General features: G+C 53.3%; 7 protein-coding genes across 7 annotated transcripts; 2 read left to right on the forward strand and 5 right to left on the reverse strand.

Annotated features, from left to right (window-relative positions):
- Positions 1–1023: 1023 nt before the first annotated feature.
- Positions 1024–2739, reverse strand: CCM_02814 (telomere and ribosome associated protein Stm1, putative; the record flags this gene model as incomplete). Its single annotated transcript, XM_006667966.1, has 6 exons — positions 1024–1687; positions 1755–1812; positions 1892–1996; positions 2080–2238; positions 2409–2415; positions 2716–2739. 6 exons carry the CDS (start codon positions 2737–2739, stop codon positions 1024–1026), a joined length of 1017 nt encoding a protein of 338 aa, XP_006668029.1.
- Positions 2740–3273: 534 nt separating this feature from the next.
- On the reverse strand, positions 3274–4475 carry CCM_02815 (uncharacterized protein; the record flags this gene model as incomplete). The annotated part of the gene is made up of 2 exons (XM_006667967.1): positions 3274–3485; positions 3812–4475. 2 exons carry the CDS (start codon positions 4473–4475, stop codon positions 3274–3276), a joined length of 876 nt encoding a protein of 291 aa, XP_006668030.1.
- Positions 4476–5933: 1458 nt separating this feature from the next.
- On the forward strand, positions 5934–8291 carry CCM_02816 (Armadillo-type fold domain containing protein; the record flags this gene model as incomplete). Its single annotated transcript, XM_006667968.1, has 2 exons — positions 5934–6272; positions 6327–8291. 2 exons carry the CDS (start codon positions 5934–5936, stop codon positions 8289–8291), a joined length of 2304 nt encoding a protein of 767 aa, XP_006668031.1.
- A 360-nt stretch (positions 8292–8651) lies between these two features.
- CCM_02817 (WW domain protein) lies at positions 8652–9515 on the reverse strand (the record flags this gene model as incomplete). The annotated part of the gene is made up of 1 exon (XM_006667969.1): positions 8652–9515. The coding sequence occupies one exon, from the start codon at positions 9513–9515 to the stop codon at positions 8652–8654; it is 864 nt and encodes a 287-aa protein (XP_006668032.1).
- Positions 9516–10399: 884 nt separating this feature from the next.
- On the forward strand, positions 10400–11620 carry CCM_02818 (endo-1,3(4)-beta-glucanase, putative; the record flags this gene model as incomplete). The annotated part of the gene is made up of 1 exon (XM_006667970.1): positions 10400–11620. The coding sequence occupies one exon, from the start codon at positions 10400–10402 to the stop codon at positions 11618–11620; it is 1221 nt and encodes a 406-aa protein (XP_006668033.1).
- Positions 11621–13243: 1623 nt separating this feature from the next.
- On the reverse strand, positions 13244–15141 carry CCM_02819 (bZIP transcription factor (MeaB), putative; the record flags this gene model as incomplete). The annotated part of the gene is made up of 5 exons (XM_006667971.1): positions 13244–14170; positions 14221–14331; positions 14385–14728; positions 14847–15013; positions 15107–15141. 5 exons carry the CDS (start codon positions 15139–15141, stop codon positions 13244–13246), a joined length of 1584 nt encoding a protein of 527 aa, XP_006668034.1.
- Positions 15142–17747: 2606 nt separating this feature from the next.
- CCM_02820 (uncharacterized protein) lies at positions 17748–18242 on the reverse strand (the record flags this gene model as incomplete). Its single annotated transcript, XM_006667972.1, has 2 exons — positions 17748–17975; positions 18168–18242. The coding sequence occupies 2 exons, from the start codon at positions 18240–18242 to the stop codon at positions 17748–17750; spliced, it is 303 nt and encodes a 100-aa protein (XP_006668035.1).
- Positions 18243–18443: the final 201 nt, after the last annotated feature.

Raw genomic sequence — 18443 nt, forward strand, 5'->3', positions numbered from 1 at the left:
AGCCAGACGCCTTGCCATTTGGCCACGCGACCAAGCTCTGATAGAGACCAAAACCCGCCGAAATCGCCTCATACCATCAGCATTGAGATATGGTTGAGATATGTTGGCGACCTACCCTGCATACGACACATCGCGATGTAGCAAAGATCTTCTTGACCTAGACAAGGGCCTCGGATGATTGGACTTATTTGGCTACAACCCCTGTGTCGTAATAACGTCGTTCCATCCTTCACTGGTTTGATGACCACCACTTCGTCGATGTGGTGGTCTTGTTAATACTAGTTGCTCCTTCACTACCCTCAGTCGGGACATACGACAAGGCTAATAAGTATACACAAACGTGTAAGATTTACTGGCGGCCAAAAATACAGGATCTACGTGCAGCCACAGCCTCATCAATTTCACTAGAGAACCAACCATTTTTTTCAATGAAAATTCAAGACTCAAAATAGCAACCGGTATACCTAAGTGATTTTCAAGTACGAGAAAAGGAATGTCCCAGAAACAACAAGAGGGTGCCGTGGTGTCATCATCAAGATGCGAAAAATAAAAAAAGAAGACGTTTCGAAAGGCGCGCAGAGATTTCCCGGAATACATCAGACCCAGAATCTCCCCGGCCAAGATATCCCCCTTGCCCTACTTTATCCGTTTTGAAGACCCTCATTTTCCCCTGGTTTCTCGCCTCTTTTTATTCCCTTTCTGCCAATTTTTTTTTCGTGTTTCGTTTTCATGTAGGGGAGGAGACGGAACAGCTCATGTGAAAGCTAGACTTCTGAAGAAGAGAAAAAGACAGAAGGAAGGAGATCGCATCCACAATTTCTCAGCTGTGAAAGACGCAGTTCACTACTCATTGCCCGCTCATGCGAACCACGTATTATGCCTTCTTTTATCCCAACAAACGCAATTCACGTTTGTCCCGTTGAGCCGCAGCGACGCGAGCGCATTCCCTCCGTTGGTTGTATGACCGCGGTGACAACAGAACGCTGTCAAATCAGAAATGCGAGGGATCAGGCCATTGGTCGCTTATTTGCCGAGGCTAGGGAAAGCAGACTCGTCCTTGGTGTTGATGTTAGCAGCAGCAGGATGACCGCCACGGGCACCACGCTCGCCGCCACGACCACCACGGTCGCCACGACCACCGCGGTCACCACGACCGCCACGGTCACCACGACCGCCACGGTCACCACGGTCGCCACGATCGCCGCGATCAGCGCGATCACCACGGTCACCACGGTCACCGCGATCACCACCGCGAGCACCACGACCACCGCGGGCACCACCGCGGGCGCCGCCACGGGGACGTTCGGCCTCGACGAAGCGAGGGTCAAAGTCAACAGTCTGCTTGACCTTACGCTCACGCTCACGCTGCTTCTTAGCACTAGTAGCAGCGACATATGCCTCCTCGTCATTTTCGAGAGCCTTGGCGCCAGCCCACTTCTTGTCGAGCTTGCTGCCCTCGTTTGCCTCACGGACCTTGTGGCCGCCAAGAGCGAGCTTCTTCTCAGCCTGCTGGGCGAGGTAGTCGGCGTACGAGACGCTGTTGTCCTCCGGCTCCGCTGGCTCAGCTTCAGCATCAATGGCGACGTTCTTGTCACCCTCGGCAATAGCCTCACCGGCCTGCTCGTCCTTCAGCTCGGCGTTACCCTCAGTAGAGCCCCAGCCCTGAGCGGTCTGCTTGGCAGTGGTGCTATGGGCGTGATATTAGCTGAAATGCAGCGGATTGATTGTGACCGCAGAGCACATGGTCGACTTACTCTCGGTCCTGACGGGAGTGACGGTCATCCTGTTCACGGGGACGACGGCCGCCACGGCCTGAACAGAGTGTTAGTACCGTACATCATTGCAGAAGCAGCGCGAAGAGCGCCACGAGCAGAATTGGAGGAAGACGTACCGCCACGTCCGCGGGCCGCAGCACCACCACGGGCACCCTCGCGGGGGGCCTCATCGGTGGAGCGAGTCTGGTTGCGAGTGCTGCCAGCGTTGCGATCGCGGAATGCTACAATTTCCGGTTAGCTTCGATCCCCGAAGAGCCACTTGCGCATTGGAATAGCTGTAGAAGCTGCGCGCGGTAGAACTTACCACCCTCGCTACCACCAGGGCCGCCACGACGGTTGCCAGTAGCACCAGCAGCTCTCACGGGAGCCTGAGGCTCGACATTGCGCTTGGTGGTGTGGGTAGTAGCCTTGTCGACAGTCTTGACGGGTGCATTGGGCTTGGCATCACCGTCTTCGTCGTTGCCTGATAATCGAGGGACGGTTAGTAGGCAGGAATGTTGGGATGGCGGGAAGCTGCCGAGTATGCGACGCCTTTGATATCGAATCGATTCCAGAGCGAAGATAAATACTTTGCAAAAGGAGGAGGGAGGAGCATACCGAAGTAGGCGAATCGGTTCTGTGAGACAAACGCACGGGTTAGCTGAATTCATTGTTTTGTAGTTTCGATAGCCAGGTCATGTCGCCAGCGCATCACGCCGCGATGCCGAGCACACACGCGCCAGAACTCTAACATCATCTAGACATGCCGGCTCCTTGGCCCCCAAAATCATGAAACCGATTCGAGGGGATGGCGAAGCATCTCGACAGGCGTTTGGACGGTCTTGTCCGTGGCGTGCAGAGTTGTGGGCGGCTTTTTCTCCCCCGTTCCAGCAAAGGGGCAGTATGTCTTGTGCTGATATGGCGGGAGGGCAATCGATATGAAGGGTTCATCAATGCGTACCTGGGAGGTAATAGCGGACGACATCTTGGTCGTTTTGTTTATGGCTTAACGCCTACCGACGAGGAGCTTTCAATGGCGGGTGGGAGTGTTGACAACGTGTGTGGTGGCAGAGGCAAAAGCGTGATTGGGGATCGCATGACCTTGTGTGGCAGAGGGAGCTGAGGGCGGTCCACTGGTAGTAGGTACCTCTACCTGCCCGGAATCAGCAACAAGCTGCAAATTGGGATGGACGGGGCCCCAACCTGTTAAAAAATTGGGGGGGCCAGCCCTGAAGAGCCAGTGGCAGTGCCGCGGGAGGGGACACGCAGTCTGCGTTGGAGCCTGAAACAGAGCGCTGCCGGCACCTGCAGAGCTCCCGGCTACGGGGGACTAATAGGCCAGAACTACCTGGCGGCCGAGCTTCCTTCCTTACAGCGTTAATCATACTGGGAGCTCCAGCCACTCCGTACCGATACCTTGTTGCCACTTCGCTGGGCCACACAAAACGTCCCCAGCGCGCCCGGCTCTTCGTTGTTGGTCGTAGTAATACATGGCAATTGGGCAATTTACGTCTTGTATCTAGTGAGTGTGCTCGTAGTATTGAACAATGTACGCATGCAGCAGCCTGCTGGTAAAGATGCGTCCGGCCGGATCCTCGCTTATTATTAAATTGCGGCATGCCCAGGATTTTTGAGGTTGATTTTTTATTTTATTTTTTTGTGTCCAAAGTAGGGCTCTCTCGTCGACGCCCCGCAAGCGGTAGTGCTTTTGCCGGTCCGCAAGCAGAAGTACTAACAATCCATGAGGTAGCGGCTCCACTGGCCTTTTAAAGGTCACAACCGATGACAAAGTTCCGCTGCCAAAACCACGGTACACAGTACACATGCCTCAGCTCAATGCTAGTGTTAACTTTTACTGTTATTTATTACCTACCTACTACCTGCCAATGCCTTATAACTGGTAGCTACCTAGGTACCTTATTAGGTACCCCATTGCTGCCTGGTAGAGGAGCCTGCAGCTCTTAGGGGTTCATTTCACGTTTCTCACTGCTCGACACCTCAAGTGCGCGTAAAGTTCCGTTCCAATTAGATATGCTAACAAGCGCTCCTCGTCATACACGTTGGGACCGGCTTGAGTGGATGAGGTTGAAAAACTGGCCCGTTGAGCGGGTCAACTATATCGATCCAGATCAACTCTCGCGGCTCTCCCTCCCAGTCTTGCTCTTGTGCTTGAGCCCGCATGTCCGAATCGCATTCTCGCCCTGCTCTGAGCTTCAGACACGGGTTCTTCTCGCTGCCCCATGTCGAGCAAGAAGAATCATTCATCAGCTGCCTTCTGCGTTTCGCCATACCTCCATCTACAGAGTCCACAAAGTCCACACATGCTTGTATAAGTCCAGAATCGCAATGCTCATTCGTATCTCTTGCTGTCTCCATATCGCAAGCGGCGCAGAGTGGCGGCCTCAGAACCTCTGCCTTTGTGCCCAAAGCCCAGGAGCAAGACGTGCTTAGGACTGCGCGGCTCCCACAGAGTAGACAGCTGAAGCATGCCCTGTGCCAAAAGCACCATCCAAAACTGATGCAGTCATCTCCGCGGCAGATCATCTCCCCGCAGACCCAGCATATCGACAGCTTGACAATAGCAGAGGCGCATTGGTCGCAGGCGAGGCGTGCAGATTGGCCAAGTATAATCGGATATCCAGGCGCTGAGCAATGGCAATAATTGCATATAAACTCGTCGCCGTTTCGGAACCCCAAGGTTGGTAAATCTGTTGTAGGCATCACTATCGATCGATGCCACTGTATTGATACTGCGTAGCCAATGATTCGAGTAACTGCTTCTTCTGCTTTCGAGAAATATGATCAAGGATAGTCGGCTTTAACGAATGCTGCAAATTGGGTTATAGTAATAGATTATATTAGAGGTATGTGAAATCAAATCCGCCGCCGCGGTAAACAAAGGTCGACTATTAGGACCTACCTAGGTAGTTCGCATGCCTACATCTTGGCCACATGGCAGGCAGCATCCACGCACCTAGGCAGGAAGACAGGTTAGAAGCAAGGTGGTAACAACGGCGAGAAAAACACGAGGAAACCACACACAACCACAGTTGAATGAAAATAGATACAATCAGGTAAGAATGTTGAGAAGATGAAAAAAAAAAAAAGTGACGGAGGCAAAAAATCAGTGAACTGATAACCAGTTGCTCCCAGCAGGGATTGAACCTGCGACATTCGCATTACTCGTGATTGAACAGATGCCCAATTATTAGTACGACGCTCTAACCAACTGAGCTATGGAAGCTATTGGATTTTTTGATGCAGGAGAAATGTTTATTTTCTATTAAGAGATCTTCCCCACCACTACATTATAGTATACTTCTTAAAAGTGATGAACCCGTTACATTTAGCAGCCTGGAAAAAGAACGAAATCGGTTTAATTTAACCCCACAGTACTCTGTAATAGAGTCTGTACTTTTCTCCTGTTATTGCATGCCATGCTGCTATCGCCAGCCCTATTCGGTTGCTTGGTAAGTGTCAATCATAATTCTAACGCATGGAATAGTGACGAACCCATCACATTACATTTTTTTCCGTCTTCTGAAACTTCGTATATTTTGAAGGCTTACCGATCTACTTGCAAATTTCTGTTTTTTTTTTGTATTGTAATTCCTTGTCTCGTTGCCTTCACCAACTGAATGTTCTTGATTTGAATGTCGACGGATTACATGCCATTGACTCAGCCATGTTAGCGAGCGGTGTTTGTGCATTTTTAGGCATGGTTCTCCAAGCAATCAGAAGTCATCCGAGGCTATCAGAGGACGAAACAAAACGATCTGGTTATTTTTTCTGCCCTCCTGAAATCCTCAAAACGCCCGCGGAGTGGATGAAAAGTTCTACGTTACGCCCAGCAGCTCTTGTGGGCCACTACACTAAGGTACCTCAGCGACCTCACCGGCGGAAAAAAAATCGTCGCCTGCCATCAGCTTCAACAGCGACACTTGCAGCTTCGTTCTGCACCTCTTCCATCGGGTCTGCTTTGGCGTTCGTCTACTGCTTCAATTGTACCTTTCTGCATCTCAAGCACCTCATACTCCTTTCGTATAAAACATCGAGCCCATTCTGCGCCGTCATTTCCGCGAAAGCTGTCGACTTGGACTAAAGTGGCTTTTCTCATCTGATAGAGTTCTTCCTCCAAGCAAACCACGACACAGCTGCTACTCTCGTTCCCATTCTTCAATGGCGCCACAATGTCCTGCCGATCTGCGGGTTCTTTGCCGCAAACTCACCACCACGCCGCCTAATCTGCTGTCTCCCCAGCTACCCGCTCTCACTCACAACGTTTTGCGCTGCAAGGATGTTCTGTCTGCGCAGCATGATGTTAAAGCCAAAGAAGATGCCTCCACATCAGCTTTGGTGCATAAACTGAAGAGAAGCATCACGACACTGCTTGAAGGACGGAGCCGCGAAGGTCGCTTTGCGGCTACTGTTCTTATCAAGGCCATTGTCGATGTCGGCGGTTGGGAAATCCTCCGTACCGCCGGACCTTGGGTTAATGGTCTGCTGTCTATTGTTCAGGTACGAAGTCTCTATCAACTACTTCCTCCCTGTGCAAATACTAACAACCTGTAGAAAGGAGACCCAATTGCCTCCAAAGAGCTTGCTGTCATCGTCATCACTCGCATTTACATCCTTGTCCAGCCTTACCAAACCCTCATCCGAGAAATCGCTACTCCTACCCTTTCAGCATTTGGATCTGCTTGTGTCCAGTTGCTCAAGGCACACAATTCAACCCCCCCACACGTTTCCGAGACCATTTGCGCGGCTCTGCTCACCTTGATCCCACTCCATCCCGCTACTCTCCGCCCGCTTAGCTCGCAATTGCGCACCGCTGTCAGACCGTATCTCGCGCCAACTTGTTCAGACGCCCTCTTCGTACCTGCTAGTCTGACCTGCGCCGCCAGAAGACTCGTCATATCCATGCATTTCGTTGCCGCCAAGTCTAGCGGCAGCGATGAATGGGGCAAGGTGGTCGATACGATTCTACGCGATCTGCACCAGACGGCCGATCAGGTTCTACGGGCCGTTGACGAGTCGTGGCAAGCTACTAGTGGCTACGACAGAACTCGAGTGTCAACTGACGGTGAGCCCCGAGGAGGGGACGAATCTAGTCCCGAGCAGCTCCCCTCGTGGGTCGGGGTCACGGCTGGAGCCGAGCGAATGGTTGGCCTGTTTTCGTACTTGGAAGAGACATTACGTTGTTCCACGAAATCCACCGTCATTGTCCCTGTTGGTGCATATCTGGACGCTATCTGCCGTGTATGCGTTATTGCTCGACTATCACCAAAGACACAAACTTGGGACCAGGCACTGGACACGAATGCTGGTGTTGGTCGAGATGAGAAAGACGAGCTATGGAGCACTATCCCGAGTCTTCATATCGCTGCCATGTCTCTGTTGCTCACCATGATCCAGCGACTCGATCGCGACATGATCCCTCTTGTACCTGAAGCCGTCGACCACCTCGTCCGCGTGGTCAAATCTGGCATGAGCGTTGCACACATTCGAACCATTGGCTACCAGGTACTGGACCAACTTCTCCGCGTCGCGGGATCTACGATGCCCAAAACCACGGTTGACATGATTGACCCAATTTTGGGAGCGTGCTGTCGCGATCTCCAGCAGGACGCGGGTGTTCTGAAGCCTGCAGAGAAGCCCACACCAACAAGCAAAGAAACCAAGAAGAACGGCGGCAGCGTTGCCGTTTCCAACGTGGACCTCTTCCTGGGTAAGCCGGAGGCCAGTGCCCCTAATACCAATCTCAAGCTTGAGCCCGCCCACAAGGATGCTGCCTCGAGGCTTCTGGCGTCTCTGCTATCATCCCTCACGCAAGCACATCTCAAGCCGACCATGCGTGGGCTCATTGATAAGACTGCCATTGTCACAGCCAACCGTGATGCCATGCTTTCCAGTGTATTGAACCCCTACAAGGATCAGCGCGGTCGCCTGTATCCCAGTATCCTGCCCTATCTCGTCCGACAATACCCCGACGACCAGGGACTCGAGATTCTGCGAAGCAACCTCCGCACAAGTAGCACCAACGGCTCGAGTGATATGTTTGCCAGTTTCCAAGAAGTTGCGGAGGAACAGGAGGAGGAGGAGGAAGAAGAAGAAGAAGAGGCAGATGCAGACGAAGAAATGGCAGATGGTGACATTGCTGGGGCTGATGAAGCATCCGCAGCGACCACCAACGGGGCGGAATTGTCACAGCTGGGTTCGCTGGCGTCACTGCCGAAGAAGAGTGGCGCAGATGCATCCGTGGAAAATCCCTTTGCCGCACGAAGCGGCGCAGCAGACAGTGGATTCTCTGCCGTTGTTTCTTCTGATTCCCCGGCGAAACGCAAGCACGATGGCTCGGACGAGGCAGCGCCGCTGAAGCGCCTCGAAGTTGAAAAGCCTGCGGAGCTACCCAAGGCCAAGCGGGTAGCAGCCGTGGCTGCGAAGCCAGCAGAAGATGTAGACGATGACGATGACGACAGCGATGTTAGTGTGCATCTAAACATGGAGCTCGAGGACGACGACGAGGATGATGAATAAGTACATAAATTGATAGCGGCTGCTTTGTTTTGTATACCAATGATAGACAAATGGTTCACATCTACACATCCTTTCATCTCGCACCAGCTCCTCTAGTATAGATTCATCAATGGGTATATATATATAAACATATCGAGCCTATCTATAGACTTGTGCAAAACAGCGTCTCTCTAATTTATTCAAAAAGCAAGTACAAATGTCAAGCACTCGTACAACAGAACGCCCGGACTAAAGCAGAAACTAGACAAAATCCATCCCAGATTACAAGAACGACAACACAAGCGACCGCCAACGCAAAAAGAAATCACAGAATATTCAAATATTCACGCAACCCGACCCCCATTCCTCTCCCAAGCCTTTCTAGTCACGCAGCCAGGCCCGCCGTTTCTCCTCCTTACGCACGCGCCGCTTCTCCTTGAAGGCCTTGACCTCGGACTTGCTGGGCTTCTTGCTCTGGCGCTCGGCCTTGAGGCTGCGGCCGTCGTGCGCGGCCGATGCGGCGTCAACGTCAAAGTAGGCGTTCATCTGGCGGTGCGACTTGGCCTCGTCGCCGTGCCGCCCGGGGCCCGCGTCTTCGGATTGGAACCCGCCGCTGAACCGGTTAAACGTTGCCGTCGCGGCGTACAGTTCCGCCGCCGCCGCCGTGTCGGCGACCTGCACCTCGTCCTCCTGCGTGCCCTTGGCGTACCACGCGTTGGGGTCGTAGTCACCGTGGATCGCCGGGTTGTAGCCGCCCGCCGCGGGTTCCTCGTGGGCAGGGGGTGGTGGCAGTGCGGAGGCGGCTCCGGCGGCGATGCCGGTGCCGGGTGCGGCGCTGGGCATGCGCGGGTTGTCCCACTGCGTCTTTCCAGTGAAGCGGTTGTGGAAGAACCACGCCTGTGAGTTGGCGTCGAACTGACAGTCCCAGCCGTCGTCCTCGGGAACGGGCTCGCTCGGCAGCGGTGGCCCTCCCGGCGTCGGTCCCTTGGGGAGCGGCGGCGAGCTATCGGCGGCGGGATCTACCTCGCCGTCCTCGAGGTCTTCTTGCTTCGCAGATGGTGCGGCTGTCTCCGTGTGTTTTTCGTCTTGGTCCTCACCAGAATGTGTCGCCTCCGCGCCAACAGGAGTACCGTCGCTGGGCTCCGCGATAGATGCGCTCTGGTTTGATGGGGGCGCCGCATTGGATTGATCCTGTGCGGCATTCTCCAAGCTCCCAGTCTGAGCTTCTGGGGCCGGTGATGCCATTGTCGGAATGCTGCGCCGCGTTGCGGGAGAGGGCGAGAAAGATCAGCGTGGGGTACGTCGTCGTCGTTGTTGTGCTCCTGTGTTCATCTGCAATGGTGAGCGTCTGGAAAAGCAGCCATCGTTCTGATACGTGGGCACCTGTTGACTAAGAAACAGAGAAGCTACAATTGCAGTTCTGTTGACTATAAAGCGTGCGGTTACGTGTGCACAGTTGCGCGTCGCGAAAGCAGCGAAAAGTGCTGTACGGTAGACTGCAGGTTTCACTGCCCACGGGCAAAATAATCGTCATAGCTGTTGGCTACTAGAAGCGGCAGGCGGTGAGGTGGCGTCAACGCATCACGTGCGACGAACTATCTTGCTCATGTTTCACTCGAAATATAGGTTACACTGCGTACATTCTGCGTGCGAACATACCCGACGAAGCTGAGGAACCGGTCAAAACAGTCAAAACATTCTCTGCAAATACACGATCCTCGCCCCGTTCACGAAACCATCCTCAGGGATATCGTGGCGCTAGCATGCATCAATCATGACCTCGACCGGCCAACTCATCTCGATTCCCGCCATACTACACATCCAACCCTTGAACTAAGTAGTTAAATAAGAAGCCCTGCTCGTCATCCTTAAGCATCAATAGCGTCCGCCCTGCTGTTGCTGACGGGCCGTGGCTGAGTCGTGCACACGGTATGGCCGCCAAATCTCGGGCTACCGCGATCTAGAACGCCGCACTGCGCCTCTCCCGCGGCCTCACAAGCAGTGGGCAAGGTGAGATGAGGACAAGGCAATACCTAGTACCTCAGGGCATATTTTTTGGTCACCTAAAATCACTAGCGACGAGCCCCATCGCCTCCTAGCCCGCTACTTGCATACTCTCCCGCCTCACGATGCCCTCGCGACAAGTAGCCGCGCTGCTGGCGACGGCGTCCCTCTTCGCAGCTTCAACAGCCATCGAGACCGTGGACGGCTCCAGCTGTGGCTGTTTTCTCTCCAATGGAACAAACGCCGGGTACTATACCAACCACGCCTTTTTTGACTTTCGGCAGCTGTTGCAGCATGCTGGCGTGCCCGACGTGATTGACAACAAGGCCAACGTCGCGTCGGCACCGTCCAGCAGCAACTTTTTCACGTCTGATGCCTGGACAAGCTTCTGGGAGGTTGAGACCTGGGACAACAGCAAGGGCGCGGCGGCGAGCGACCGCAACAAAAACACTCTGTCCAACGACGCCACCGTCTATATGATCAACTCGCCCAGCAATATCTACATTGAAAAAGCGGCCAACAGCAGCTACGGCAGCGGCGACGACAACGCCGCCACATTCCTCACCATGCGCACCAAACGTCTCCGGGACTTCCAGACGGCTGCCGAGTTCCAGACCAGCGGGGCCGGCTACCAGTTCCTCTCGCTGCGGATGCGCGCGCGCACCGTCGGCGCGCCCGGCGCCGTGACCGCCATGTTCACGTACCGTGGCGACGACGACCCGGCCAAGGTGCAGGAGGCCGACATTGAGATCCTCACGCGCGACCCGCGCTCCGTCATCCAGTACACCAACCAGCCGTCGGACCTGCCGGGCCAGGGCGAGATCGCCGAGGCCACGCGCAACGTGACGCTGCCCGGCAGCGTCGCGTGGTCCGACTGGGCTGTCCACCGCCTCGACTGGACCCCCGAGCGCAGCGTCTGGTACGTGGACGGACGCGAAGCCGCCAGCATCGCGTTTCAGGTGCCGAGGGACCCTGCGGCCGTCAACTTCAACGCCTGGAGCGACGGCGGTTCTTGGAGCGGCAACATGACGGTCGGCGACGAGGCGAGCCTGCAGATCCAGTGGATCGAGATGCTCTACAACACTACAGGGGCTGGCAAGCGATCGGTGGCCGGCGCCGGTCAGGAACCGAGAATAGGAGGTGGTAGCAGGGCGGCTCGCACAGGCGGGAGCCACGACACGTGCAAGGTTGTTTGTACAATTGATGATGCGGCAGACGTCGGCAAGGTGGCCTTATTGTCAAACAGCACAGGGGACAGTGCTGCTTACAGTCTCCAAGCTGCTGTCGGACCTGGTCAACTGGCCTTTGGGTGGGCTGTAGCAGCGATCTTGTACACGATCTTATGATATTTGTATGTATAAAAAAAATGCATGAACCATGTCCAGCCCAAACTCCATGTTAAAAGTATGACAATCGTAGAAAGAAAAATAGAATACATCCGAGCCTTCAAACCTACCCAGTCCTCCAACGCATCAATTCCTCTGTGAACCGACATCTAGCTATAGTAGGACTACAACTATTCTAGAACCGATATTGTTCTGTCCACTACGTCTCTACACAGTCACAACATTTAGCATGTAGTATATTATTATAGAATGCACCGCAGGGGGAACTGTAAAATCATCGGCAAATCCAGCCGACTTCCATCTCGCGTCATGGGGTTTTATCGCCATCCCAGTTGGCATCTGCTACCCTAAGTCCTTTTGACAGGACTGGTGGTTTGTGTGGCAGTCATATCCACCCTCTCTTCCCATCAGCAATCACTAGATTGCGCTGGTGGGAAAGGTGAAGACGACTTTGGGCCGAATTCGGCGAGTAGACATGACAAAGCTAATTGTCAAGGTCCGCCAGGACTTCCAATTGCATTTCAGCAATCAGTGTGCTCGTGTGGGATGATTGACTCTTTCCTGAGAAACGCAGTCCAAAGTCAGGTCCCGCAGAGACTTCCCTAGCGCTCGCAAGCTTTCGCCGGCGATGACTGGGAGTAAAAGTCCAGAGGATTGTGTAAAAAGGTACGTTCCGAAGTTCCCTCCGAAACGACAAAAGAAATGCCCGGGGCATCATCATCCAGTGAGAACCAAAACCAAACACTCCAAACACCGGCCGTTGTACCATAGTTACCCATTCGTTACCGATAATGTCGTTTTTCGTAGATTCCGCTGTGCGCCGTAAAACACCACCGTGGTACACGCTCATGTGTGACAAAACACTGCTAGTATATTCAAAATAGTCTCGCTAAGGGTCAGTGTGGTGCCAAGCAGCAAGCCTCGGAGCAAGCTCTTGTAATCCCGTAGACCGCGATAACTTTTCATCTCCGTCAAACGCCAAAAAAAACAAAGATTTTTTCTCTTTCTGCACGGCGCTGTCGATAAGCATGCCGTGAGAGTGTCGTGAGTTTTGCCCGTGTGGGGTGGGCTGAGAGGATGTTGTGAAAAATGTTCACTGGGAAGCGCTTGGTAAAGCCAGCGCCGAAAAATCGCTCCATTGCTGAACAAGATGAACAAAGGCAAGCAAAAAGTCGTATTAAATCGATGGAAAAATCAGTGTGCTGTAGGTGCCGAGACAGCTGGGGTTGACAGGACAGGCTGCCATTCCCACATTCGGAGTGGGGAAATGCACATGCTTTGTCCCTAGTAGGCTCAGATCTGTCTTATTTGATCAGGGACTGCCTGGCACTGCATGTCCTAGTCAGTTGCTCATAAGTGAGAGTACCGCAAGCGGTATGTCAATTAGGCTATTCTGCTAAAGCGCCGTGCAACTTCGAGTTGGGCGGAGGCCCTGTCCATGGCATGGAAACTCCGAGCTGGTAGGTGCATCAATTTGGTGTTGCGCTCATAATCGTAAAAGTCGTCTCGTTTGGGGTGCAGTTGAATCAGAAGACCACCAACTTCGTCACAGCTTGCTTATGTCACACCTTTCGTTGGTGACTGGAAAGCATTGCCGGGTCTGACCAAGGGATTGGCGGAGCTTTATCGCATCGATGCAGACTGTTCGAAGGGAAATTGTTGGGTTGGGAAGTTCATGCTGGCGCTGAGACCGAAAGGATCCCAATCCATGTTTTGTTCCAGAAGCTGGCTCATGGAAGAAAAGCCCGGGCCCGATCCAGGAATCTGGTGGCTTGCGGTGGCAGAAGTGGGCGAGACAATCATGCTGTCTCCACTACCGAAGGAGTGAGGGTAAGGCTCCGTGTGAGCTCCATTGTCCAGCTCTGAGTCTTGCATCATGTCGGCGTGCTGATCATATTCATGCTCGAGCGAGTCAAGGTGGCTGTGGAAAGTAGGGGTAGCGAAGAAGGGGCCTCCAGACCCGACAATGGAGCTAGAACGACGCTGCATGATTGGTTGGGCTGATGCTCCAGTAAGGATTGGAGGCATCTGTGAGCGAGAGCCACTACCGTGGGGAGTTTTGATAGCGGTATTCTCGGTGGTTTGGGAAAAGGCAGAGCCTGTGTTGTTGAGGGGTGTAGGATGAGTATTGGGGGATGTCTCGGGTTTGATGCCGCTCGTAGCAGCAGTGTTGCTAGCCTCAACTTTAGGCGCAAGAGCAGACACCGACTTGCGAGCACGGTTCATGATGGGTCTGTGGAGAGGTGGAGGTTGGACCATATTCTGCGGCATGTGGCTGGGGCCAAGGGTTGGGCTGCCCGTCTTGGCCTGAAGCTCGGCATGGACATCGATGCCCTTCTCCAGAAGGATGCGCTCGAGGAGCGAGTTCTTATAGCGCAGCATGAGGCACTCATCGGCAGCATTGCGATGGGCACTCTGCAGATTATGCAGGTTTGTCTCGTGGACCTGGATGGTCTCCTCGAGCTGCTTGATGTACTCGGTGCGCCTCTCGCGGAAGGCAGCCTGAGCTTGTCTGTTTCTTTGCTTGCGCTCCTCAGAGGTAGCATAGATCTGCAAAAGCGTTAGTGACAGTAGAGGCTCGACATGTAGGCTTGACTCACAGGCTTGCGGCCACCCTTTCGCTTGGGCGGCACGGGTTCTGCGGCAACGGGAGTGATAGGGTTCCGTTCACCCTCGGGGGTAGAGCCGGCAGAGTCCTCGCTCTCATCCCGCTGCGAAGGCTGGGGCTTGCTGTCAATGGACATTTGGGCGGAGGCGGCCATACGTAGATGGTGTGTTTGTGTGTTGCGTGTGGACGGCTGCCGTGCAGCTTGTTGTTGTTGAGCGACAAGGTGGGAAGACGAGTGCAGCAACAGGCAGAACAAAGTTGACCAGACAACAAGACGACGGGGTCATCTGGATGCAGGCACGCCAATGTAAGTCGAATCAGGATTGATAAGACGAGGTGCGTCTGCAGACAAGCAAACAGGATGAAAAGGGTAAAAATGAAGTTGAAAAAAATAGTTAGGGTGACTGGCTGTGATGGGGCCTGAGAGAGAAACGTGGTGGGTGGGTGGGAAGCGGGGAAGGCAGGAAAGCGGTGGTTGAGCACGGCAATACAGGTTCCGGCTACGGAAGCAAGGAAAAGGCGGCTTGGGGCAAAATTTGCGGGAACTTGTGACCTCGCTCGCTTGGCTCCTTGTTGTGGTACTTAGTAAGTAATAAGGTATGGTACTTATTATGGTACTTTGGTAGTTGGCGGGCGGCAGCGGGCGACGTGCTTTGCTGGTTGGGTGGCTGAATGCTGGTGGGTGTGGTGGATTGTCGCGGGGGAGAAGGCGTCGGTTGTTGAAGAGAAGTAGTCGTGTATCAAGGAAGCAGGGTTCTTCTTCTTCTTCTACTTCTTCTTTGCCGCTTCAAAAGTGACAAATGTCGAATGTCGAATGTCGAATGACGAGCGAGGACCAATAGCCTTGTCTGACAGATAGCAGATAGCAGTTCCTTTACTCTGGGGTTGTTGCAGAACCAATGCTGGGGAACATTGAGGAACTGGGGGAGGCGGCCCCGAGTCTTTTATCATTTTATGTAATGGGAAGTACGGGGTACCTGAGCTTGATGAGTAGCTGGAGTAGCCCAGTGACCACCAAGGCTATTAAATTGTTCGTGGCACTTGTGGAGCGGTCACCAGCATGGCCTGAACTCTGCCCCATCCCGTCCATCCATCCATCCATCCGTCCATCCATCTATCCATCTATCTCTCTATCCATCCCATCCATCCATCAATAGAGTGGCCAGGTGGCCAGGCTTTCCATCCGAATTCCCGCCGATTTTATCAAGCCTGACGCGGGAGAGGGAGTGACGGGCCTTCACAACACTGCATCGTACACGGCATTATACGTGCCTCTTGACTCAAAAACCCGCGGCGCATCCAGGTCTTGGTTCCCTTGGATCCAATACTCCATAATTGGAACCCCAGGCTGCCCCTCTCGAGCACGCCGGAACCACTTTGACCACTTTGACCAAGATGGGGCTGGCGCGGCCCCGGTGGCGGGCTTTGAGTCGTTAGCTTGGACGTCGTTAGCTTGGACGTGGCTGTCCAGGGGGGGTGGTCCATGGCTTTTCTAGCTTCCTTCTTCCTTCTGCCTGCGTTCGCATAAACATGCTCAAGCTCCTGCAGCAGCCTCCCAACCAACCACGCCTTGTGGACGATACGATACGCCAGTGCCTCGCCCAGAGCTTCTTCTAGAGGCCAAGCTAGTCACGCCTTTTCCGCAAACCCGCCGTATTCTTGCGTCTGTGTGTTTGGTGCTCGTTAGTCAAGAGTGACCATCATGAAAGGCAGCATAAACTTGGCCGCCAAATAACACAGCGTATCCGTACTCATCATTAGGAAGACCTTCTAAGTACGAGTTGGTGCTGACTGCTTCCCACTCGTCCACAAGCCACCACTGTAGCTTTCGAAGCTTCTCCCCACCCCATGCGTCTCCGTACTGTACATGTAACTATGTATGTGCATCTCCTACGCTATCCATCCCCCAGAGGTTTTTGCCTCGTCTGATAGTCCCGATAATACCAGGGGAGGGTCGGTCTCTTCCTCGCCTATCCTGTCAGGCTGATACTAACTAAAATCTCCGGGGATAATTTTCCCTTATTACACAGAGAAATCAAGTGGACTTTTGGAGACGCTCCGCAGAAGGCTATTAGTGCCAAGCTAGACTCTTGAGCTCAAAAGATCCATTTGACGCTCTACTGAAAGAGGGAGGTTGCAGAGATGGCTCCGGTCCACAATGTCCAACCCCTACTCTGGAAAAGGCAGCCGGATAGGATTTATTATCTGGGTGACCTCTTTTGCAGACGGTATCTCTCCTGTTGATCAGTCGTGGGAGATTGTACGAAGTAGCAATTGAGCTGAAATTGCTCTTGATAGGCATTTGCCAAAATCATTTCTTGTTCCCAAATCTGTCGGCTGTTCTCTGATTGGCTAGTAAATAGTTGTAGGCTCTGGTATTCATGTTACTTCTCTCTCCTCTCTTGAGTCTCCAGCAACCACCAGAAGCCGGCCATCTAACGGCTTGCTCCTAGATACATATGGAGCCCACATTTTATTAGTCTGATACTCCTTGATCATGTTCACATACCGATTTACGGAAGCCCACGGCGACGAGCCGGTCTGGTCTCGTACCGTCGTACGACAGCCAATCTGATTCCTCTCACCTAACTAGTTAGTTAGTAGACCCGGTTTCAGCATCGAGCCTCAGCTGCGCAGATCCAGAGGCTCTGTACAGATTAAAGAATCCTGGTCGCTCATTTTGTCCAACTACTGATATCTGTAGTCCAGGGAAAAGTCGTTGTATTCATGATAGGTTATCTCCATGGTCGTATGCAAGCCATATGCCCTTACTGTTCTCTCAATATGCGACCGCTCGCTGCACTGCAATCAGGCCTGTCGCGATCCTCGTTGCACTGCCTGCATTGTCCTAAGCTTCATTCAGTATCGCGCAATGATGCAATTTTGCCCGGTAGCTCCATTCTCCAGACCAGATGCCGTGGATGGCTTTCCGACGGACCCAGGCAGACGCTTTGTGGTGGAGTCTGCCCTACTTGCCGCCAGGCTCACCTTTCAGACTAAATTATAACTTGCCTCGAAACTTTTGCTGTCCGTTGATCTAACTTTGCTGAAGCCACAAGATTGGCCGAACACTGACGTTGCAGGCTCAAGTGGCTAATAACTGAGTCCAAGTCTAAGCAACCTCGGTCAGCCCTGCTTAGAATTGGTGACAACGTAGATCACTCAGATGTGGCAAGCATTGCAGTAGTACGGCCAACTACTTTGTGTGGTTGGTGGTCAGAAGTACTCCATGATGCGCCCACCCTCTCATGTCGGCGTGAGATAGCCGGGCTTTGGCCCTCTGCAAATGAGCTGTCGGTTTTCCTCACTGAGACTCTGATCGGTCCAGTCTCTTTTCGGTCTGGAAAGTCGCTGGGACCACTGTCGTATCATCGTCGTAATCTGTAATGGCCGGGTCTGCGCACAACTCATGACTCAGCTCAAACATCGGCTTCATTTTAACTTGCCGGGACGGCCTGCTTCTACCCAAGAGGCACCTTCTTATTTGGGAAATTTCGTCCAAAGTGACAACTCTAGTTCTCAACTCCCTAGCTGCGTGACCAGATTGTGGACTGGGGGCTGGGCTGGACATGCCTTGGTGGCGGTTTCCAGGCAAGCCTCAATGTGGACATAGGGCGGCGAATAGGGGAAAGAGGTACTTTGGACTGGTATATCTTGACGTTGAAGTACATAGCTGTAAGAAATGATAAGCTGAGTCTCGGCGCAGCCGGTGATCGCCCGTATTTGCCCCTGCGAGCCGCACAGAACCTATAAACGGTCCTCAACGTCGATCGAAACATTGAACGGAATGTGGCGCGAATCCGGGAAAGGGCATTTACTTTTCTTAATCCGCCATCGGCGTTCAAAACCTGTCGGGTCAAGTAATTCCTATGGCTCGTCCGCCTGGTCCACCCGAATGATGGGTGCCGATGATCAAGGCGGCTCGGCACTGGTGCATACCATGCGGTGCCAAGGTGCCAAATGACCAAATTCCTTTTGTGAGGCGGAACTTGCCACGTTATGGTTATCGCTCATTGAACGAGAGCTTGTAAAACGAGCTCGATCGTCCATTCATCAGGGTTTGAGGTTGACTTGTTGTCGTAGACCATATACTACATAGGTAGTCAGCGAAGAGACGCTGCGTTTACCTACCGGAAGTCGTATTACGTCTCTTCATACCACAATAAACGCACTCGCGACAGCGGTAAGATGGTAATGAGGAAGCGAGCACAGGAA

This window comes from Cordyceps militaris (genome assembly GCF_000225605.1).
Source record: "Cordyceps militaris CM01 unplaced genomic scaffold CCM_S00002, whole genome shotgun sequence".
Taxonomy (NCBI): Eukaryota; Fungi; Ascomycota; class Sordariomycetes; order Hypocreales; family Cordycipitaceae; genus Cordyceps; species Cordyceps militaris.